Source organism: Nansenia antarctica (genome assembly GCF_963989245.1).
Source record: "Nansenia antarctica genome assembly, chromosome: 2".
NCBI lineage: Eukaryota > Metazoa > Chordata > Actinopteri > Argentiniformes > Microstomatidae > Nansenia > Nansenia antarctica.
The window spans coordinates 28,945,829-28,969,855 of NC_137675.1; the positions used below are offsets into that span (position 1 = coordinate 28,945,829).

Consider the following 24,027-nt stretch of genomic DNA (forward strand, 5'->3'; position numbering starts at 1 on the left):
TTAGACTAGCATATCACAGTTATATATATATCATATATTATAATACAAGCTATAACTCAGTTAATCACACTATAAGACAATACTTAAACCCAATACTAGATTTGCTGTTAAACTAAACAATACAGACAACTAAACACACAGCAATGTATCAAATATAAACAAACACATTTATTTATACAAATTATATATACATCCCAATATACTCCCTCCCCGCCGGCCACACACACACTCACTCACTCACTCACACACAGTACCTGGCCTGAAAAGGCTTAGAGTCCCGGACTGAAAATGAGCGCATTGAGGCCTGGTTGGAGCTCGTATGTGATTCGAGGAAGGCAGCAGATAAGGGGGGGGAGTGACGTTGCAATTTGAAGGGAAAGGGGCGTCTTCGTAGTAAACGACGAGGTGTGAATGGTTCAGGTCCGGTGGTCCACGGTCAGCTCCGGTGGTGTTAGCGGTCGGTCGCAATCCACCTCGGAGGCGACGGCTTTGTTTGGCTTTGGTCTCGCTATGCGCCAACGTTAGCAGCCGGCGGCTAGCAAGGCTGGCTAACGGTGACACAGCTAAACTGGGCTAGCGCTGTTAACTCACTAAACTCCGAACTCCCGCGGTGATGCGGGTAGCTAGTGATTTACTATTAACAGTCGATGTTAAAGGCAGGTCTCCTAGACAGCATCACACAGTACACAGTAATGAGTTCACCTTGACGAGGCTGAATTCAGCTATGCTTGGTCGACTTTGTGACTGACAGGAGTAACTTCTCATTCATCTTCACTCTAACGCACAGACCACCTCCGTAGCTATAGATACCAACCGAACATACATCAAGTCACGTACGCCAATCAAAACCACGCCCACTAATCTGGCGCTTGCACAATACTGAACAAATCTAAGACAGAACTTATACAATTACAATAACAATACATACACCTTCATGAAAACGTACATGAATAGTATGGAAAATAATTAAGGAAATAACAGGGGCAAAATAGGGCTGATTTGGGGAAACTAACTGGCTCTAAATTGTGGGCCTTCATAACAATTACATATCTTCTCCTATTATCTTTTATCACTTTCTCTTCAGAGAATGGTAGAGATTTATTAATTACTATGACACGGTAGACATTTCTAAGAATGTATTTCACTATTTCTGAGTTTTTCACTACTCAGTTATACATTTTCCATAGTTTGCTTCAAATAGCTGTTATGTGATAATAAAGTAATAATAATAATAATAATAACATATATTTCAACCCTTTGTATATATACACATCTCTGCATTCTCTGTGCCATTATGCTTGTTAATCATTTTAATTCGTTAGAGTATGGGTAGAGTTAGAGTTAGTTATGGGTAGAGTGGGTTAGAGTTAGGGTATGAAATGAAAAAAAGATTCATTACCTTTAGCTATGGTTAATGTAATAGGGTCAACCATTACATATCTTCTCCTATTATCTTTTATCACTTTCTCTTCAGAGAATGGTAGAGATGTATTAATTACTATGGCCACCCCTCTTCTTACCATATGACGCAAGAAATACTTGGTTTACCAAATCCTTTCTCAATGTTTTGTAGCCTTCCTCAATCAGATGTGTTTTTTGTAGTAAAGCAACACGATTTAATGAAATGCAATGAATTTATTGTAAATCAATACAGCATGAAACCATATTTACATACAAATGGATTGACCATACACAAACAAAAACGTATTCATTCACAAATTAGCTGGAATCAAGTAAAAACATTGTGTAGGTTAACCGAAATATAGCATGTGTACATATACATATATATCTTATTTGGAAAATGTTTGGGGCCTGTAGCCACATCTAACCCACGCCCATGGAGAGGATGGACTGACTCAGACAGCATGCACGTGTCAAAAGCCCCTCCCTCTGACATGACTCTAACTCTAGCTAGATCCAGACTCTAGCTGGAAGGAATAAGTGAATAAGGCCATCGGTCATCCACCGTTAACATTTGGGGTAATGTGACCAACATGTAGTTCACACTACTGTTCAGATTCAGTTTTATATTTGCGACTGCAAGCACACTAATTAATCAATCACTCTTCCGAACTGGGAGCCTTGAAACTTGCGCACACAGGGATGCCAAGATTGTCCTTGACCTCTAACAGAAATAAATCATAATCAATTTTAAGTTCAAATTCAAACAAAAATATTTCCAGCAATTCTTGACGTTCTTCTTCGTCTTCAATCAGTGTCAATTTAGCCTCTATTTCCTCTCTCTGTATTTTGTCCAATTGCAGAAAAGCAGGCTCCTGGACCTTCCCTTACAGCCGGTGGGCGTTCTAGTTCATCCACTCCGCTCCCAGGAGGGTGGACTTGCCGCGGTCTACAAGACAAAAACAGTTTAAAGTCCTCTTACAGTGGTCCATAGAAACAGTTCTACAGCCAGTGGTGTAGTGGCACCGTTTTCATATAAGGTTATAGTAATATACAGTACTGGTGAAGAGAAACATACCGAAGTTGTCGTCTTCTGTCCTCTTTTTCTTGGCGTCTTCCTCTTGCATTGTTGCATAGCTGTGGTCATTTCTTATGGCATTGCTGCCCACCACACTGTCAGACCGCTCACACTGAAGGAATAAAATGCATGGTGCAATCACAACTATTGAACTAACAAAAACCACTATTATTTACCATTCAGCATCATGCTCACCTCCTGTTCCCTCTTCCGCTTCTTGGGGACCCTGAAAACCGGCTGCAGTGACCCTTGGAGCAACGCTCTGGCCTCATCGGTCCAGTGGGCAAACCTCTGCCCGTGGCTTTGAGTGAGATAGTGACAGAATAAAAAAGTAAGCCAATATATATATATATATATATATATATATATATATAACATATATATATAACAAATGCGGTTTCGGAAGTTACATTTAAAGTGAAGTCTTACCCCTCAATCTGGAACCGTTCCATTAGAACGATGCACCACCATCTCCTCAGGCGTCCCATATCCCTCTAAAAAAATTGAGAGAAGAAATGTAAAGTCAAAATGGTTCTGTGCGCTTGGGCAATGGGTGTTTCCAGAGATATATATATGCTACAACAGCCAAACCGTTATGGTTTAGAATGTTAATGGTAACAGATTTAGTTTCCTCCTTGACTCTCCTCACCGTCGGAGAAGAGAAACACTGACCTCTGTGAACTGAAGTGGAGCGTCAGTGGTGAGACAGAATGCATACTGTGAAAGGCAAAGATCTGCTTATTAGGTTATGACCATTTCAAATGAACAACATTTTCAATAGAATAGAAAGGAATTTACCATCAATATGAAGACACCACAATCAATCCCTGCGTTTTGGCGAGGGAAACCCTGAAAGAATTGGACAAGGTGTTAATAGCAATATAACAGTTATGTGGTCAAAAGGATAATAAAGACATGTGCAAGTGCATGAGATGCAGGACAAAAGTACCTTGATGTCTCTGCCGTACATGGTTGCCCACTGGCCTGGGGCGATGCGATGAGCTAGATCACTGTCAAAATCCAGCATAAGAGTATTTGTGTCAGACAAATTGACTCTTAACTATATGAAAAATGCTACAATACAAGAACACCTAACAATGTCACCTATGACACATAATAAATGTCTCTTTTCCCCCAAATATAGCACCAGAACATGGTATATTAATTACTCTTGCAATATGACTTAGTGAAAGAATGACAAGAGAATTAATATTACTGGGTTTCCTTACATTCAACATACTATTGCATGCTTTAAGAAAGATGAATGTTACGATAGCCACTGAACATGGTGTAAACAAAATAACTTGAAAACAGCCTTTGAACGAGGCTTTGAACAAGGCTTCTTGGAACAAGCCGAACATTATAATTCATAGTATCCTGTTACAGACATGTTGTTTGCTAAGAACATGTGTTATAAATTAAATTGTATTAGTTGACAACCCTGGTCAATAAGCTGTCTTACTGTATTATTAGAATACTATGAATTATGTAGATTTCCCTTATAAGCCACAGAACAGGGCTGACTATTGTCGTTATGTTACAAAACCTAAAGACGCCATGGTAACAGCTGTCGCCAAAACCATCGGGGTTTAGCGAGTCCACCAAAAGCAGCTCCTTTGCTTTAGGTTTGATGATCTGTCAACCATTTACAAAGCAGATAACATTACATGCTCTCCTAAAACAGAATAGAAATGTACAGCACAAGTTGAGTACATTTTTACTTTGACTGTTGAGAGGATTTGGATTACACTCACACAAAGCAAAAAGTGATCCGCTTTTCCTGGCTGTCGACTCCAGGCAGGGATGACGATGGCATCCTTGTGCAGGAGGTCCTTCTAGCATTTTAGAAGTTATTTTGCATTTTTTTAGGCTTGGGTGGTATCTATTTTTTAATTCCTTTTTATCGATTTCCAAATACCATGATATACATCAATACCGCCCAAGCCTATGTCAATGTCAAGCAACACAGGTCACAGGTAAAAGGAACTTACAGGAAGTCCAGCCATTGGGTCCTCAGTCTTGGACTTCCACGTTGGGACTACGTACAAGTCCACAATGTGGATGTCTTTTCCCTATATTGACAGTTTTTCACAAAAAAGAAATGTTGTAATTAATTAGTGCAATATCAAGGGAAAACTGCACTACTTTTTGAAAAAGACGTTACAGGTGTTAATGAATACCGGCATACATCTGCATAATTTATGTTTTAACAAATAACAAAACCTTACATGTTTTTGTGTGGCCTCTTTGATGAATCTGAAACATGCGTTTCCAATCTGCAACAGAGTAATATAAGTAAGTAACTTGTGCCGATAAGTTACTGATAAAACATATTCATATTTTATAGCATATATTGCCATTGTATGCATATTTGTTATTATTAGATATTATTATGCATAAATTGCCATTTTTACATCACCTTTGCATGTAGATCTGTAACTTCGACAGTCTTCGCCTGTACATCCTCCTCTGTCAAATCAACCACAACCACAGCTGAGTCGTCACCCTCCTCAGTCTGTGTTGTGTTGATGACACCTGGGCTGCGAGGGTGCCGTCCGAACAGTGCCATGTACGGGGTGTACCTGGTTGATCGCTGTAAAACAAAACAAAAGTACAATCAATAGCATTTCACCATCTTTCTTTATTGTTTAAATTGTTTTTTGTTTCTTTCTATGTTTGTTTGAATTGTTTACATATGCAGTTGTTACACAATAGTAGGCTACCTGCTTAGAGGTGTTGATGCTCATTATGACGCCCCTCAAATGGACATCCCAGTCGTTCTGTCCCTCCCCACAGTACTTGGCAAGCGCAGTCTTCACGTTGCGGTTTGTGCGCTCGTCCTGTCCATTGGCCTGGGGGTGGTAGGGTGACGTGATGCAGTGTTTGACACCCAGAGCCTCAAAAACACCACGGTTGACCTGCAGATGCATTAGTGTATGCAATTAAATTAGATTAAATTACAATTATCAAATGTCACACATCACATACACTGTGTCTTATATAGATAACTGTACCTCATTCACAAATTCCCGTCCTTGGTCGGTAATGATCCTCTCTACCAGTCCAAAGTCAAGAAGAATGTTGACTATCTTCCTGGACACCTCATTGGCTGTTTTGGTGTTGAGGGTTTTTGCCACAACCCACTTGGTGAAGAGGTCGGTTGCAGTCAGAATGTATCTGCAATGAAAAATGCAGATTGTTCTCCATTAGCTACAGCATTGCAGCAGCTATTCCTCATGGGGTCCACCAAAAACTTGCTTCATAACTTTTATTGACTTATCCAATACATGATGTCAGCTTATCTCACTAGCTTTAACCAAAAGGGGTTACACATACTTCTGCCCAACATTCAGTAGCTACCTTTTGCCCTTTGCAGTGGTGGGAAGTGGACCAATGAGATCAATCCCCAGGACACTCCATGCCTCTTTCACTTGGATGGGATGGAGTACAGGTGCAACTGTCTTTATTTTCTCATGATGTTGACAGCGGGGGCACTCATCAACCTTTAAAACAGTGACATTTCAGAGGAAATTATCTAGAGTCAGAGAATTCTTGATGTGGTTGAGGCTTCATTTTGGTGGTGGTGGTCAGCTGCTGGGCTTAGTGCCTTAGGTGCAGAACCGCTGTGGTTGAGGGGCCGCGGCCTGTATGATGGTCTGGGTGTTCCAGTGCAGAATCAGATTGTGGTCAGTATGAGAATTACACAAGAGTTGGAGATCTTTGAGTAAAAGATCATTGCTAATGGGCAGTGTATAAATTACAATGTTCACACACATCATGCACTAATAACATCAAAAACTCACCCATTTTGTGACATCCTCCCGCAAGGTGGACCAGAGGTAGGACGCAGTCACCTTCTCCAGCGTTCGGCGTCTCCCTGGATGACCCCCAGTCCCATGGTTGTCGTGGCACTCCTTCAGATCAAATCAAACTTCATTTGTATAGCCCATTTCTCACAAAAATGTGACACAATGTGCTTCACAGAGAGCAAAGAAGATAAAACAACAATAGTACAGATGAAATAACAATAAAGACAGACATTTAAAAGGCGAGATTGAATAAGTAGGTTTTGAGGTCTCCAACAATGATAATCTTGTCATAATTGGGAAAGATGATGGACAAGAACTCAAGTCAGATAAGAAAGTTACCATCAGGACATCACGAACTCCATCTTTGTTGCACACCACCAAGCGATGTTTGTCTTTGATTGATTGATTGAAAACTTTATTAGAAGATTTGCAGAAGTAGGTACATGAAAGTACATATTACATACAAGGTCAACTAACAGGATAAAAACCCAAGAAAGCCACTGGCTTATTTCAATTGGGGTCCTTGATTCTCAATTCATCGTTAATTTGTCCTTGTATTTGTCCTTGTAGTACAACTCCTCACCTGATGCAGCAGGAAAATACAGCATTCATTTAGAAGTGCAAATATAAAGCCACTGGAAACAGGTTTTATGCACACAATAGTTAGCAGATGCTTAATGAGACACTCAATTTTGATACAGGCCTATGCATTTTCGCCATTTTCGCCATTTCAAGCAGTGGCTTCAAGAGTGGATATAACATAGTTATTCACACTGACTTACCTTTCATCAAGTAATTCTTGGACGCCTTTAGAATCCTTGATTTAAGGTGTCCAGCCTTGGGTATGCCAGGAGGATACATATCATGCATCATGTAAAACTTGAGTGCTGTATGAAACTCCATCTTGTTTTCACCTAAACTCTCTCACGTCGCGCGCAGATGCGCGCGCAACATCCATGTATCTTAAGGTCGCTACAGAGATTAGATCTATAAACAGCCAAAATTACTGATGGGTAAAAATGGCGGTCATCATGTGATCGGAAATCATCGTCGTCAGCGAATCATAGCGCTACCTATGGCCGGAAAGGGCTGAACCTATGACCGGATCTGGTAGGGTCGGAAAAACCTCGCAGGCCGGAAATTCCGGTACTTACACCGTAAACGTTGGAGCTTTTTCTTTCTTTTAAGCCTTTGTTAGGGATTTGTATTAAATACTGTGTGTTCATTTAAATAATATGTGACTGGGATCAGTTGAAGTCTCACAGAGTCATGGAAGAGAGGTTCTGCTTTTGAGCGACGTGGGGGGAAGGGGCTCCTGACTGGGAGAGGGTGTTGTGGTTCAAACCGCCTGTAGATTGCTTATTTTTACCTATGTGCTAACAACCATTTTGTACCTGCTGTTATGATATTCTGTTTTCCTATACTCATTTTATACTATCATAACTAATGATTGATGATGGGTCTATTCTTCAATATTGTGTTTTGACTAGTTGGTCGAGTCCCAAGTCATGGGAGTCTGTGGGCCTGGCAACAGTGATGTTTACACAAGCGATCCTGATAGGGACATAGAGCTTACGGACCTGGTCATGGAAGGAATGTGTTTGAAGGAACAAAGTGTAAATAACTGGCCAATTAGTGCTTTAGAACGTATGTAGAGTACACCCAAAATAACTATCAGGATATCTGTGCATCCTAAAAACATAGCTGTGTGCATATGCTTACTGGTTCCTTAAAGAACATTGGAATGTGTGTGTGTCTGGCGTCGTGCTGGGCTGCTCAGGATACCGTTGCAGACAGAGTGTCCTAACACTCCCACCATGACAAACGACCGGGGGGTCAGAAGAAGAGGATAACACACTCGCACGGACACCGAAAGGAGTCGAAAGCCACATTCCGATATAAAACAGATGTTTACCATAAAACCTACCAGAGAGGGACAGCCCATCCCAAAATGTTAAGAAAAATATATAAAGACTGTGGTCCCAGGCGAAGGGGGGCTCTTGTCCGGTGAAACTTCTGCAGTTAACCAGCTGATCCTGGTCTGCGGAGGTGAAGCTAGATAAGACCCCTTTCCATGGAATGAAATGCTATTGTATGCTGATGTTATTGTTTGCCGATGTGCTCGAATAAATATTCTCTTAAAGAACAGTTCAGTAGTGGTGCCGAATATTTGATTGGATCATTTTATCTTAGAAGTTATATCAAGGACGTCTCGTTGAGATTAAACGGACTCGCTTGTAAGTGACGACTCAATTAAATCAATTCTGGAGAAGTTGATCGCCTTACACCTTTTATGATATCAGTCTTGCTTGACTTTTTAAAAAAAAAACATTCTTGATAGGTTGGGACAGAAGCCATATCTACCTTTTAAATTAATTATTCCTGTCAGTAGTTTGCACAAATAATTTTGTACAAACAAATTGCCTTTGCACATGGTTGGGGGAGGGGAAATTAAGTCTCTCCAAATGTTGAGACTCTCTTCCACATTGAGTGTGTGGTGTGTGTGGAGTGAGTTTTGCACTTTAAAAGCACCTTGTGTGTTTCTTCAAATCACAGAGGTTGGGACAGAACCCATATCTACCTTTTAAATTAATTATTCCTGTCACTAGTTTGCACAAATAATTTTGCACAAACAAATTGCCTTTGCACATGGTTGGGGGAGGGGAAATTAAGTCTCCAAATGTTGAGACTCTCTTACACATTGAGTGTGTGGTGTGTGTGGAGTGAGTTTTGCACTTTAAAAGCACCTTGTGTGTTTCTTCAAATCACAGAGGTTGGGACAGAACCCATATCTACCTTTTAAATTAATTATTCCTGTCAGTAGTTTGCACAAATAATTTTGTACAAACAAATTGCCTTTGCACATGGTTGGGGGAGGGGAAATTAAGTCTCTCCAAATGTTGAGACTCTCTTACACATTGAGTGTGGTGTGTGTGGAGTGAGTTTTGCACTTTAAAAGCACCTTGTGTTTCTTCAAATCACACTTATCATTAATCATTAGTTATGATAGTATAAAATGAGTATAGGAAAATAGAATATCATAACAGCAGGTACAAAATGGTTGTTAGTACATAGGTAAAAATAAGCAATCTACAGCACTTTCTCCCAGTCAGGAGCCCCTTCCCCCCATGTCGCTCAAAAGCAGAACCTCTCTTTTATGGTTCTGTGAGACTTCAACTGACCTCAGTCACATATTATTTAAATGAACACACAGTACTTAATTTATCACTTCTAGTTATTTTAATACAAATCCCTAACAAATGTAGTAAAAAAAATGTGCTTTATGGATCTGGGACCCCTTAACATCATTATTTGATTTTTTCAAATTATCATTTCATTTCCCCACTCTATTAGACAAAATCACGCTATAATTAGTCGCTACTTGGTTTTCAGGTGTGGATTCCCCCCCCCCCCCCCGCCTCCCTTTTTTTGAACTCCTCCCTTTCCTTTTTCTATTTAAACTTCCTCTTCCTGGTTCAATCTTCAATTCTCCCTGATGAAGGCACAGTGTGCTGTAAACGTTGGAGCTTTTTCTTTCTTTTAAGCCTTTTATAATATCAGTCTTGCTTGACTTTTAAAAAAAACATTCTTGATAGGTTGGGACAGAACCCATATCTACCTTTTAAATTAATTATTCCTGTCAGTAGTTTGCACAAATAATTTTGTACAAACAAATTGCCTTTGCACATGGTTGGGGGAGGGGAAATTAACTCTCTCCAAATGTTGAGACTCTCTTCCACATTGAGTGTGTGGTGTGTGTGGAGTGAGTTTTGCACTTTAAAAGCACCTTGTGTGTTTCTTCAAATCACAGAGGTTGAGACAGAACCCATATCTACCTTTTAAATTAATTATTCCTGTCAGTAGTTTGCACAAATAATTTTGTACAAACAAATTGCCTTTGCACATGGTTGGGGGAGGGGAAATTAAGTCTCTCCAAATGTTGAGACTCTCTTACACATTGAGTGTGTGGTGTGTGTGGAGTGAGTTTTGCACTTTAAAAGCACCTTGTGTGTTTCTTCAAATCACAGAGGTTGGGACAGAACCCATATCTACCTTTTAAATTAATTATTCCTGTCAGTAGTTTGCACAAATCATTTTGCACAGACAAATTGCCTTTGCACATGGTTGGGGGAGGGGAAATTAAGTCTCCAAATGTTGAGACTCTCTTACACATTGAGTGTGTGGTGTGTGTGGAGTGAGTTTTGCACTTTAAAAGCAACTTGTGTGTTTATTCAAATCACAGAGGTTGGGACAGAACCACCGCTGGACTGGCCATACAATCTACCTGCCCGCTGGCAGGTGGGCCGCGCTAGTTTTGGGCCGGTCGGGCCGCCCGACCCCCCCATTTTTTAAATTTTTATAAATAGTGCGGCCAACCCCAAACTAGCGCGGCCCAAAATAGCGCGGCATCAACTAGCGCTGAATCAAGCGGCGGCCCCCGTTTATACTAACACATGGGCTGGCCCAATCACATGCTTAGGCCCTGCTGTCCATCGGCCCCCTCCCCCACTCTGATCCCTCGGCCGACAACCCAAGTGCAGTGTCATGTTCGTAGATAAGATAGTGAAAGGGGGTGCCCAGAAAATTAGGGAGAAAAAAAGTAAGAAGCTAGCAGAGGATGCCTCAAAATGTCAGAAACTGACAGATATGTTCTCTGGATCGACTGTGGGGGCTAGGCCTACTACAGATATAGCACCATGTCTCATCACCGTGGAGTACGTCAACAGTGAGTGAGTACACTGGTTCACACTTGCATTGGTATATTTGCTGTCCATGTCACTTACTCCGCTCTATAGTTTTTTTTTTACAAATGGTATATTCAACAGACTGCCAGCATGTTGATCGGCGGTGTCGGACCGATTGTGTTGGGCCGGTCTGAGCCACATGGCAGGGCCTAATTTTTGTCCCAGTCCAGCCCTGGACAGAACCCATATCTACCTTTTAAATTAATTATTCCTGTCAGTAGTTTGCACAAATAATTTTGTACAAACAAATTGCCTTTGCACGTGGTTGGGGGAGGGGAAATTAAGTCTCTCCAAATGTTGAGACTCTCTTCCACATTGAGTGTGTGGCAGGGCTGGACTGGGACAACAATTAGGCCCTGCCATGTGGCTCAGACCGGCCCAACACAATCGGTCCGACACCGCCGATCAACATGCTGGCAGTCTGTTGAATATACCATTTGTAAAATAATAATTAATTTAATAATAATTTTGACATTTAGCAGACGCTTTTAATCACAAATTACAGGGACATTCCCCCTGGAGTAACTGAGGGCTAAGTGCCTTACTCAAGGGCACACTAGTAGTGGTGTGGTTTCAGGCGGGATTTGAACTCACAACCTTCTGATCACAAGTCCAACTCACTATCCACTAGACCACCACTACCCCTCATGAACAATGGAAGCTACCAGAACAACTTAAGGTACAGAACATGAAAAGAAAACAAAAGACCAGGGTAGAAACGAACAATAGTAACACGCCTGATATTGACCACATGCTAAAAAAAACAAAGAATGCATGAAGGGTTTAACTTAAAACATTCAAACTGAACTTGTTTGAACTGGTTGTGTGAATAAAACACACTCCAATCATCACTTAAAAAAAACCTATAGAGCGGAGTAAGTGACATGGACAGCAAGTATACCAATGCAAGTGTGAACCAGTGTACTCACTCACTGTTGACGTACTCCACGGTGATGAGACATGGCTGCTGTATCTGTAGTAGGCCTAGCCACCACAGTCGATCCAGAGAACATATCTGTCAGTTTCTGACATTTTGAGGCATCCTGAAAAATATAGACAGACTTGACTGGTGGATAGTTCAAATCACTGTGGGTAGTCCGGTTAGAACTATGATGTCCTTATATGCATGGAGATAATAACCAGACCAGGTTACTATTAAAGGCTTTAATGAAAACCGTGAACTTGTGCAATAAGCTTGAACTGAGTCATGTCATAGACACACCCTACAGAACTGGGGGGTAATTCCACGTTTGTTGATAACTACATGGGCTAGTAAAACTGCTTGTTTTGATTCCTCCTCAATCCTCGTCGTAATTCTCCCTCAACCTGCCAGTACTCCTCTCTCGCTCGTCATTCCTAGAGCCCGCCTCTGCTGGCCAGTGATTGGCCGCTTTGACCACTCAGTCCTCCAAAGCCTTTTTAACAGCCGCCCCCAAATTCACAGAGCGAATTTGAACATCCGAAAAGGCCAGAGGGTCCAGATAAGCAGCGATGATCACTCTTCTTCAGGAAGGGCAGGGAGGCTGATGATTTCCATTTCTGACGGGCCTGGAGTCCTGGAAGGTAGTGCCTGAGAAAGTGTTTCCAAAAGTGGTCAGCCAATGTCTGGCTATATCGCCATCTTCTGCGACCTAGGGTCTTGGGACCCTCATAAACGACCTGAGGTAGGGATGCATCCCGCCGCCCCATGCGGAGACAGTTGGGGGTGATGGGATCAGGGTCCGCCACGTCTGATGCGAGGTCGCTGCTGCGGCGGAGACGTCTACCCACTCTGATGAGTACTGTAGCCTCGTCAAGCTCTGGGGCAAGTGCCATGAGGCGGCTGGATTTTGCCACCGGTTTACTGGCCTTCAGCTGGGCTACCTCATCCGCAAAGGAGTCTCTCTGTGCCTGTTGCAGGGCTTCCAGTTCGGCAACAGCGTAGGTGTCAGCTGTCAGGGAAGTTGACGGGTCCGCCGCCCCATGAAGCTGTCGGGCAATGACTTCCAGGTAGTCACGCAGGGTCTGTTGTTGCTGTAGATCTGGCAGCGGTGAAACTGAGATTGTCAGCACAGCAACAGCAGGTCTCATCTCGTGGTCGAGCTCGTTGCCGGGTGAACCCGGCTTCTCAGGCCACGCTGTTGGTGGCAGTTTCAGGAATGCTGGGCCATGGGTCCACCTGCAGCCATCACTCAGGTCTTTGAGGGCGAGTCTTCGCGTGAGGTCGTCAGCTGGGTTGACTCTTGATGGCACGTATCGCCATGTGGCAGACCCTGTTAGTCCTTGAATCTCCGCCACTCGAGTGTCCACAAAAACGTTGTAGCGACACGATTCTGACAGCACAGCCAGAAGTGAGTGGCCTAAGGCAGGGCCTGGAAGTAGGAGCTTGTTGAGGTTGTGGCCTTGGTATGGAAAGGAGCAATTATACACCACCCGGTTCTTTCCATTGTGTTGGACTATATGGTGTGGTATATACCATGCCTCTTCTGTCTTCTCCACCTGACGTGGCTCCAATTTCACAGCGTAGCCTGCTTCTTCTAGTTTGTGAATCTCTGCCGGGTAAGTAGCGGTTTGTTCCGGATCCTTAGCCAACTGTTTCTCAATTCCCCTCAGCTGCGGGAGCACAGCTTCCGGTGAGGCATGTAGCTGTGGCATGGTTTTGACTTGAAGTAGGGGTGTGGCGTGGCGCTCAATGCCATTGACGTTCACTCTCACCGTCTGCTCTTGAAGGAGGGGCACGGCCTCCTGGTCTTGACCCGATCTCACGGCCAACTTCTCACTACGATATGGCAGCACGTCCATCTGCCGCGACTTCTCCACGTGAGGGGACGGGTCTGTCGGGGATGCTGTGGATGTGAAGAGACACTGTGGCTGGTCACGATCAAGCTTGATGTCTTGAGCTGGGCCTTGCAGAGTCCATCCCAGCCGTGTTTTCACCGCAGCTGGTCCACCAGGCGGGCCCAATCTAACAGGCGCTATGGGGGTGATGAGGTGTGTGTAGTCAGAGCCAATCAGCAACACTGGATGAACTCTATTCAGTGGCTGGAGAGGTAACCAGGCTAGATGTTTGTACTTCTGCTGTAGTGCACCGACAGGATGGGTGTGCTCTGCCAGACCCAGCTGCTCGGCGGAGAATACACTCTGGATCTTGTACCTCTTCTTTGGCTCAGCAACGGGGGATATGGTGAAGGATACGGCCGCCCCGTGAAGCACCTGCAGCTCCTGTCTGACTGTGCGGAGGACCAAATCTTCTGGCTTGCCTTTCAGGCCTAACTTCTGTGCTGTGGCCTGGAGAAGGATGGTCCTCTCTGATCCGTCGTCTAAGATAGCATATGCTTCCAATGACCTGTTTCCATTTCTTATGATGACCTTACTGATCTTCAGGAGCACTTTACAGTTGGATACTGGGCGGTCGACATACAGGACTTGGCTAGGTGTGTTCACGAGACAGATATCCGTTGCTGGCACTTCATCCTCTGCTCTCTCGTTCACTTCATGCAGTACAATCAGGTGTCTTCTGTTGCAAGTCTTGCATGGGACCTTCAGTGTGCACTTAGCTGCGTGATGACCACGGCCACAGCGCCAGCATCGGTTGTTACCTTTGATCCATGCCACCTTCTGCTCTTTGTTCAGCTGCTTGAAGTTGGTACAATTGTTCAGAAAGTGGCTGGTGTTGTCGCAGTATGGACAATAGGCTTTCCCTTCCTCCACTTTGCTTTGGTGGCTGGCTGAAGGCTCCGATGCAGGCGCTGTGGGGGGACTTGTCGCTGCAGTCTCATTTGTACCCAGGAGAATGGTGGTGGTCTTGCTGTATTGTGTTGAGTCCCTCTGGTTCTCCCCCCTCCGGTTGGATGACTCGTCCCTCTCGTAGCTGACACACTGATTGATTTCTTCCTGCACTTCGAGTTCATACTCTAGCCACTCAGCAAAGTCAATGAGCGTGGGGATGGTTACTCTCAGGGGGTGGATGAACCTCTTGAAGCTGGCAGTGAGGTCATGAGGTAGTTTACCCAGCAATCTGTGGACGTGGGAACCACAATGCAGCTCTACAAGTCCTCTCTCCCCCAGCTGTTCTAACATGCCCACCAGTGAGCGTACACGGAGGGCAAACAGGCGAAAGGCTTTCGCATCTCCACTGCGGACATCTGGACCATCCATCACCTCTGCGATGCGTTGCACAGCCAGCTTGTGAGGCTGACCATACATCTTGGTGAGGGCTAACATGGTGTCTGTGTAAGGCTGTCTGGAGTAACTATAAGAATCTGCCACAAGCAAGGCCTCCTCACATCTCAGGTGGTCTGTGAGGATCTGGAACTTGTACCGCTCCGTGGCATCATCCGGGAGGATGTTCTCCAGTGCAATCCTCATCCTTGAGAACTCTCTTGGATCTGGCGACGTCAGTTGTGGAATTGATGGCTTGGGTCCTCTATATGTACGCTCTCTGGGGGGTGGTGGTTCTGCATAGTAAGGATGACGCAGGGTGTACCCTCTCTCTGTTCCATCTGGATACCTATCCCATGGGCCACGTGGTGTGTAGCCTGACCGTGACTGTGTTCTCTGGCCATACTGGTCTGCACAGGGGTAGCTTGTGTGAGGAGAGGCAGAATAGTATGGTGTGTGAGAGGGGTCTTCTTTCACCTGGTGTGAAACTCTAAGGTGGGAGAGATCCTCTGCTAGCTCTTCAACATGGTTAGGAGGGGGGAAGTACTCCTCTCCATGGCCAGCAGGATACCCAGTTGGTTGCATCCGGGCTGGTGTTGGGTGCCACCTCTCTTGCCGATCGCATGGGCTTGGTGGCAGGCGGGAACGTGGAGGTATCTGTGGGGTTGCAGACCTGGATGGGGCTCTCATATTTGACACCAGGCTCTGGTACTGTTGCTGGAGCTCTTTGTTCTGTTGCTTAATTTCTTTCAGTGCAGTAACAAGTCCCAATACCTGTATAGTCTGGTCCCACTCCTTTGTCAGCTGTTCCCACTCCTTTGACATTTCTCTCTGGTCTGGTGCATTGCCTTGGCTGATCGGCGATGCGGCCCTGGAGTGGAGGGGCCCTACCTCTATAGTATGGAGCCGCCTCTGGGACCCTGGTCCGCTTAGGGCGTAGTCCGACAGGTGGGAGGGAACTATTCCCCGTCTTCTGGGTCGGGTGACCATCTCATCTGGTTTGGGGTGTTGCATCTTTCACAGTAATTTGCCTATCCGGCTCGAAGGACCATTGAAAAATATAGACAGACTTGACTGGTGGATAGTTCAAATCACTGTGGGTAGTCCGGTTAGAACTATGATGTCCTTATATGCATGGAGATAATAACCAGACCAGGTTACTATTAAAGGCTTTAATGAAAACCGTGAACTTGTGCAATAAGCTTGAACTGAGTCATGTCATAGACACACCCTACAGAACTGGGGGGTAATTCCACGTTTGTTGATAACTACATGGGCTAGTAAAACTGCTTGTTTTGATTCCTCCTCAATCCTCGTCGTAATTCTCCCTCAACCTGCCAGTACTCCTCTCTCGCTCGTCATTCCTAGAGCCCGCCTCTGCTGGCCAGTGATTGGCCGCTTTGACCACTCAGTCCTCCAAAGCCTTTTTAACACATCCTCTGCTAGCTTCTTACTTTTTTTCTCCCTAATTTTCTGGGCACCCCCTTTCACTATCTTATCTACGAACATGACAATGCACTTGGGTTGTCGGCCGAGGGATCAGAGTGGGGGAGGGGGCCGATGGACAGCAGGGCCTAAGCATGTGATTGGGCCAGCCCATGGGGCCGCCGCTTGATTCAGCGCTAGTTGATGCCGCGCTATTTTGGGCCGCGCTAGTTTGGGGTCGGCCGCGCTAGTTTTATATACAGTATATATATATATATATATATCTATATATTTTTTATTTTTTGGGGGGGGGGGGGGCTGCCCGACCGGCCGGCCCAAAACTAGCACGGCCCACCTGATTGTATGGCCAGTCCAGCGGTGGTTAGGATTAGGGTTAGCGCCTTTTTTGCTCCTCCAGAGCTGCTCCAAAGCGCTTCACAACAAACATTCACACACCAATGGCGACAAGCTGCCATGCAAGGCGCTGGCCCGCTCACTGGGAGCAATTTTGGGGTTCAGTGTCTTGCCCAAGAACACTTCGACATGTGACCAGCCGGGGCTCGAACCGCTGATCTGGTTTCTCCTACCACCTCTGATTCACAGGTGGCAACACCACCTATCTCTTTGTGTCTTGCAGACATCTCTGCTTGGATGTCAGCCCACCACCTCAACCTTAACAAGACTATTTAGTCATTCCCACATTGTGTGAAAGATCAACATTATCTGTGGGTTAACTGTAAATTAATAAATAATATCTTGCTTTTTCGAATAATCACTAATTTCAGATTGTCACCTAGATTGATTGACTGGTTGGTTGATTGTTGTGTATGTGCCTTTGTTGTCATTGGACATATATAGGCCTATACAAAAATAGTTTATTGATTAAAAACAAAGAAAAGAAAGTGATGATTCCAAAGAGAGGGAGAACCATGTTTACTGTGAGAAGTCGGTACAGTGACGGGCAGGCCCGGGGTGGCTAATCGGGAGGATCTGGAGTTTTCCCGGTGGGCCGGTCTGGTTTTGGGCCGGTCTGGGCCGGTTTTCAGTCATGGTAGTACTTGCAAGCCGATACCGTTCTGGGCGGCTGGGCCGGTACCATTCTGGGCCGATACCATATAAATAGGGTGACCAGATGTCCCCCTTTGCGCGGCCACGGGGCCAGTGTCCATCGCGCCACAACAAAGCGCCGCAACCCAGCGCTGACATGTTCAGTTGCAGCAGAACGTCCAGATTCTATGGAACGTCTTCAGCCTATCAGGAAACAGCATTCATGTTCCCATGGCAACGGCCCCACGTGGATATAGGGAGCTGGCTGCTTGTGCGAACCACCCGCTGACTCAAAGGGCTCGTAAAGTGAAACTTATTGTGTCAACAATATCTAGTATCAAGTACCCACTCGATATAACAAACAACAGTTTAACGATCACTAAATACTTATAATTTGTGGATTGGATTCACTGTTCTCGTTTGCCGTAGGCTACTGGTAAGTGACCACTTTACTTGTAAACATACTTTTGTTTTAGGATGTGTTCAAAATCAAGGACTGTGTGTTCATCTATTTATGTGTTTTTAGCATGTTCATGTTCCCTCAGCATGTTGTGTGATGTTATAAAAACGTAGTTAGACGTTCGTAGCGATGTACCACTGTTAGCCGCTAGCTGTTAACAGCGTTTGTTGCTGCAGCAGAGTGATTTTTCTCCCAGTCTCTGTCTGAGGTGCACCAACATTCAAATACTTGTGTCGTCCTAAAAAAAAATCCGATTTCAAAAGCATTTGAAAGCTTACAATCTGTAGTTTCAGGCTATGTAAAACACTGAAAAATGACTTGGGCAATTGCCGTTCAGAGTGGTCACCCAAGACAGGGAGACCAGGAAGGGCGTCACAGCCGGCACTCTGGAGGAGCTGAGAGAGAGAGAGAGAGAGAGAGAGAGAGAGAGAGAGAGAGAGAGAGAGAGAGAGAGAGAGAGAGAGAGAGAGAGAGAGAGAGAGAGAGAGAGAGAGAGAGAGAGAGAGAGAGAGAGAGAGAGAGAGAGAGAGAGAGAGAGAGAGAGAGAGAGAGAGAGAGAGAGAGAGAGAGAGAGAGAGAGAGAGAGAGAGAGAGAGAGAGAGAGAGAGAGAGAGAGAGAGAGAGAGAGAGAGAGAGAGAGAGAGAGAGAGAGAGAGAGAGAGAGAGAGAATATGCAACACAAATGAAGAGATATTGAGGAGAAAAAAACCAAACACATAATACAGATTTGACTTCATACTCACTTAGTTGGACTGTTTCCTGAAAATATCCCTTGGCTTTCTGTCTGTCCAGGTGTGCGAGGCTCTGCTGCTGTCCCTGTCCACCATGTGTCTGTCCCTGGTGTGTGAGGAGGACGGGACTGAGGTGGACTCTGAGGACTTCTTCATGTCCCTGCCTGACAACACTGTCCTCATGGCCCTGGAGCCTTGCCAGACATGGAGACCCCCTGCTGTAGGTTGTCTGTGGCCCGATACTGTATCAATATTAGAGTATTTTGCTAATATAGTCTCATCCCTAATCTGTGCATCTCAGTGTGCATGTACATTAGCCTGTCGTGACGTTAGAATTATAAGGTTCTATCTCCATTTTTGTCAAAATTGTGTTTTTTACATAATCTGATCCATTAGGTGTTTATTAATGCATGTGTGGTGTTATTTTTTTAAATGTTGACATTTTTGAGTTTGTAATTCATGAAATACAAAGGTTCCATCTCACAAAACATAATGGATTGTAAAAACATTGACGCTCAATATCTCTGAACTGCCCTAAATGGAGATAGAACCTTATATATATATATATATATATATATATATTTTTTAGACATTTAAGATTTAATGAGGCAATCTGTTTCAAACAACAACAAAGTGGTCACCGTGCCAACTGTTTTGGTAAACAATTGAGGGATGGGTCAGGGAAATGTAACTACTTAAATCAAATAAAATCAGTGTATATTTATCATAGAAACAGGATACAGATGTAAACGGTACAATGTAATGCTTGAAACGAGCACCCTCTCAAAAGTAGTGGAAATAAAAGAATAATAAACACAATAAGGCAGTAAAATACTAAATACAATCAATAATAACTCATGTGGTATATGCATGTGATGTGGTGAGGCGATTGCAAATTGTCTAGTGCAGGTGTCTAGTTGTCTAGTGCAGGTGTACCCAGATCTGACTGAGCCTGTGTGCTTGGAGCATTGATCAAGGGCTCCGTTATGTCAAAGACGTCAATGAGTTCCCTCCAGCTCTTAGGGCTGATGGAGATGACACACTGCTGTCGGCTGGACGACCCTCCAGCCTCCACCTCCCCTTCCTCCACAGGAGGAGGTAGCGGCGGCGCTACCTAGAGCACGTTAGTCTGGTTCATTAGAACGTGCACATCCAATCATATCGCCAAGTGCTTTAGTGGTGTCCAATCATGTCGCCCGCATTTTAGTGGTTCCTTTAGTGCAGCCAATCAATGCTTTAGAATGCTTTAGTGGTGGTGGCCAATCATGTCTTTAGAATGCTTTTAGTGGTGGTGGCCAATCATGTTGCCCAAATGCTTTATTGGTGGTGCACGTCATATGCAAACAACTCATGACATTTCGAACTGTCAGTCCATCGGTTTTGTCACCTTCAGCTTCACTGCATCCGTTTATGGTAAGTCCAGATACTGAGCTTGGCTTTATAAATTGTTTTTATCAACGGAATTGTTAATATAAATTAATACGGTGTTGTCAGTTCATAGCAACACTTTGCACCTCTCGTTTTTGACGAGAGACAGACGCGGTGATGCCCGCCGATAGATAGCTAGTTCTACGTTGGTTGAAAACAGGGCATAAAGACAACGATAATGAGTTATTAAATCAGAGCTATCTTGTATTAGTTGAATGACTAATATCTCATGATGAAATATGTGGTTGTCACTGGTTTGCTGGCGAAATATTCATAACTTGGCTGTCATTGAGCTCAGCTGCGCGAGCCTTCATGTATTTATGTGCTGACGAGATCGGATATTAGAGATGTGATTGTATTAACAGTGCATTATAATGTGGAAAGATTTTGAACTGGCACATTTGTTGTGTGTGCCTGATGTGTAGTGGGTTATTGTCTATAAATAGTCTGTAAGTGTTACATTACGCATACTGTACTATGTCATACTGTATGTTGTGTGTAGAGCCTCTAACTTTGAGTCGTTTTGGTATTTGATTGATGACTTATTATTAATTATTATATTATTATTATTAATATTTTCCTACTCATCCAAACTTTATTATTTGCTCTTTAAAGCTCAGGCATAGAGGCATAGGTTTAGATCAGTCCCAGTGTATAGCCTTCACGGTACTGTGTATTGTATATGGTTATAGTCAGGGGACGGGAAGGGATAGATATTAGATTAGATTAGATTAGATTCAACATTATTGTCATTGCAGAGTACAAGTACCAGACAATCAAATGCAGTTCAGCATCTAACCAGTAGTGCTGTAACAATTCTGGAGTATTGTATTTTGACTGTACATATCTGTGCTTGTGTGTATGTTTATACTAACAAGATTATTGCTTTCGTCAAAAAGGAGAGATGATTGGTGTGGACTACCTGTACAGGCAGACAGGGAGAACCCTGCAGGACATGGACCCTGAGGCAGAGGATATTGACCAGCTGCTGGAGGACCTGGCCACGAAGGAGGAACTAGAGGATGAGGACTTCCAAGACGACACCATTGACCCCACTTTCATTTTTTACTTTGCGTCCCACCACCAACCCCCCCCCCCCCTACCGCCCTTGTCTTTGCTGTCCCTCCTGTCGTTTTCTCAACCCTGTTTGCTCCACCTGCCCCTCATCTGGCTGTCCCAAAGGTCCACCTGCCCCTCATCTGGCATTGTCCCTCGTTTAGTCTCTGACTAAGGAGCACTAGTTGGATAAGATGAGGAAGTAGGAAGGCAAACGTCTGTCTCCTCCAAACCAACCCCACTGCATTAATAATATGTATTATAACTAACTACATACTGCCTGATTACTTGAACACTACTTCTACTGAAACATATGTACTGCTCCTTATCTGTACCATATTGCACAAGTTCAAGTAGTAGTCAGGTGGTGCATAACATGCTGTGCAGGTAGCAGTGAGACATAGACGGTGTGTATGACAGTGTATTACATCAGGTAGCAGTGAGACATAGACGGTGTGTATGACAGTGTATTACATCTCACTGCTACCTGCACAGCATTTTATGCACCACCTGACTACTACTTGAACTTGTACTGTATCATATCTGAACTATATTATTGCATACTGTATGATATTACATCCCATGTCATTGGAATCTGCACAGCTGTTTACACCACTGTTCTACAGCAGCATGACTGGTGCAGCTGTAGTACTGCTGTAGTCTCTTATCACCCTACTCATTTACTTTTATTGTTGATTTGCATTCTGCTGCTATTGATGCTACTGATACTATTGCTGCTATTATTGATTGTTTATTTTGTTGTTCTCATATCCTGCTTATTGATTGTTGATTTTGTTGTTTTTATATCATACTTTATTTTATTACTGATCTTGTATTCTGCTGCAATGCCAATGTTGAATGAACCTGAACCCAAGAATTTTACTCTGTGTACCTGTACATTGGTGCAATAAAAGCAATTCTGATTCTGATTCTGAGTAACTCTCTCTTCTTCTCTTTGTAAAAAAGTTATTCATTCAACCTCAGGGCTTTTAAGAGGCTAACTTGTTTATTTGTACTATTATTATAATATATAATATTATACTATTATTCTTTTTATTGATGTTTAAACATCAATAAAACAACAGCTAGTGTCTATAAACTTCTGTTATGTCACAAAAAGCAACTTTTGGCTCAAGTGATTTTGAATTTACACAAAACAACACTTTTGGAGACATTTTTAATTGTTCTTGTTTATGGTGGGATTTGAACCGGTGACCTTCTGAACCATTCTTCCCCCCCATACAAAAATGGCAATGGCGACATTTTGTATTGTGCATTAATTGTTTAGAATACATTGAGACTATTATGTAATGTAGATAATGGAAAAGAAGCCTCAATTTCTCTCTCTTCCTTTTCTTTTCCCTCTTTTTCTCCCCTTTTCCTCTCTTTTTCCTCACTTTTCTTCTTCCCCCTTCTTCCCCCTCTTTCACTTTCTTCCCCACCCTTAACAGACTATCGTTCCCCTCGCCTGGCGCAGTGGATAGTGAGTTGGACTTGTGATCCGAAGGTTGTGAGTTCAAATCCCGCCTGAAGCCACACCACTACTAGTGTGCCCTTGAGTAAGGCACTTAGCCCTCAGTTACTCCAGGGGGAATGTCCCTGTAAGTCGCTTTGGATAAAAGCATCTGCTAAATGGCAAAATTATTATTATTATTATAAATTAGGAGCGATACAAGGCAACTCGTCGTTATCCAGGTACATCCTTGCCAAACCGTCCCTGATCAGAAAAGACGTATGGAAAATGTTCTCCACTGTCCGCGAGAACGAGTTGGGATCAATGACAAACTCATAATATGAGATGGGTGTGGTGGGGTCATCAGCAAAGTAGCTTCGCAAGTATCCCAGAATCCTCTCTACCTCCTTCTCAGTTGCCTCCTGGTGGGATTCTTCGTGTTCCTCCAACTGCATGGGCATGGTCCTCTCGGCGTCCTTGCCAGGCACCTTCCTCTGCCTCTCTCTCCGCTGCCGTGGTGGCGGCGGCTCTGCCAGGAACGAGCCCAGCATGTAGTGGAAGGTCGGGGCTGTCTTGAAGCAGCACTCTGCTCTCTTAGCCAATTTCTGCCAGGCGTCAGCGGGTAGGTAGCCGCCGGTTGCGCCATCCTTCTCTTCCTCCTCCTCCTCCTCCTCCTCCAATCGATTCAGCCCCATGAAGGAGAGAAGGTTCTCAGTAAAGGCAGCCGGGTCAAAAGTAGATCCCCCAGCAGGCAGTTGGCTGGCCTTCTCTTTGCCAAGGTCTGCTGCCAGAACGAGGAGCTGGGCATCCAGCACTGCCTCCGGGGCCTGACGAACTTCTTTATAAAGTATGTTGGTCTCCTCCAAAACCTCAGTGAGTTTGTTGTTGTCGAGTTTCAAAATGTCCTCTCGGTTTTGTTGCACTGTGCTGATGAGGACTCGGTACTTGCTCCGGATCTCTCTCCTTCGAGCCGGGTCATCATCATCATCCTTCATGTCTACGGGAGTCGATATGCTGACCTGTTATGAAGATTACAGTTACATGTAAAACAATCTGACCTGTTGCAGCTAGCAGTTGCTACAATTTCTATAAGTGTCTGCAAAGTTGAGCAGTTTCATTTAATAGTAATTGATTTGGCTTGTTTCTTGTTTTGTTCTTATTAATGCAATTTCTTACCATAACACATTCTTTGCTTGTCCAACTGTGGCTATCTCAATCTGCTGCTTTTCTTCCTCAGTAACTGCAAGTGATGAC

The 24,027-nt window shown here is 44.0% G+C and overlaps 2 protein-coding genes across 2 annotated transcripts; both read right to left on the bottom strand.

Moving 5' to 3' along the window:
- Positions 1-2,306: 2,306 nt before the first annotated feature.
- Positions 2,307-4,360, bottom strand: LOC308150083 (uncharacterized protein; the record flags this gene model as incomplete). The annotated part of the gene is made up of 7 exons (XM_080522949.1): positions 4,234-4,360; positions 3,429-3,489; positions 3,152-3,196; positions 2,909-2,973; positions 2,675-2,780; positions 2,480-2,591; positions 2,307-2,350 (listed from the first exon to the last, which is right to left on the bottom strand). Exons 1-7 carry the CDS (start codon positions 4,293-4,295, stop codon positions 2,307-2,309), a joined length of 495 nt encoding a protein of 164 aa, XP_080379075.1. The 5' UTR covers positions 4,296-4,360.
- A 15,389-nt stretch (positions 4,361-19,749) lies between these two features.
- LOC308150084 (non-structural maintenance of chromosomes element 4 homolog A-like) lies at positions 19,750-23,768 on the bottom strand (the record flags this gene model as incomplete). The annotated part of the gene is made up of 2 exons (XM_080522950.1): positions 19,750-19,946; positions 22,994-23,768. The coding sequence occupies 2 exons, from the start codon at positions 23,766-23,768 to the stop codon at positions 19,750-19,752; spliced, it is 972 nt and encodes a 323-aa protein (XP_080379076.1).
- Between the last annotated feature and the right edge of the window lie 259 nt (positions 23,769-24,027).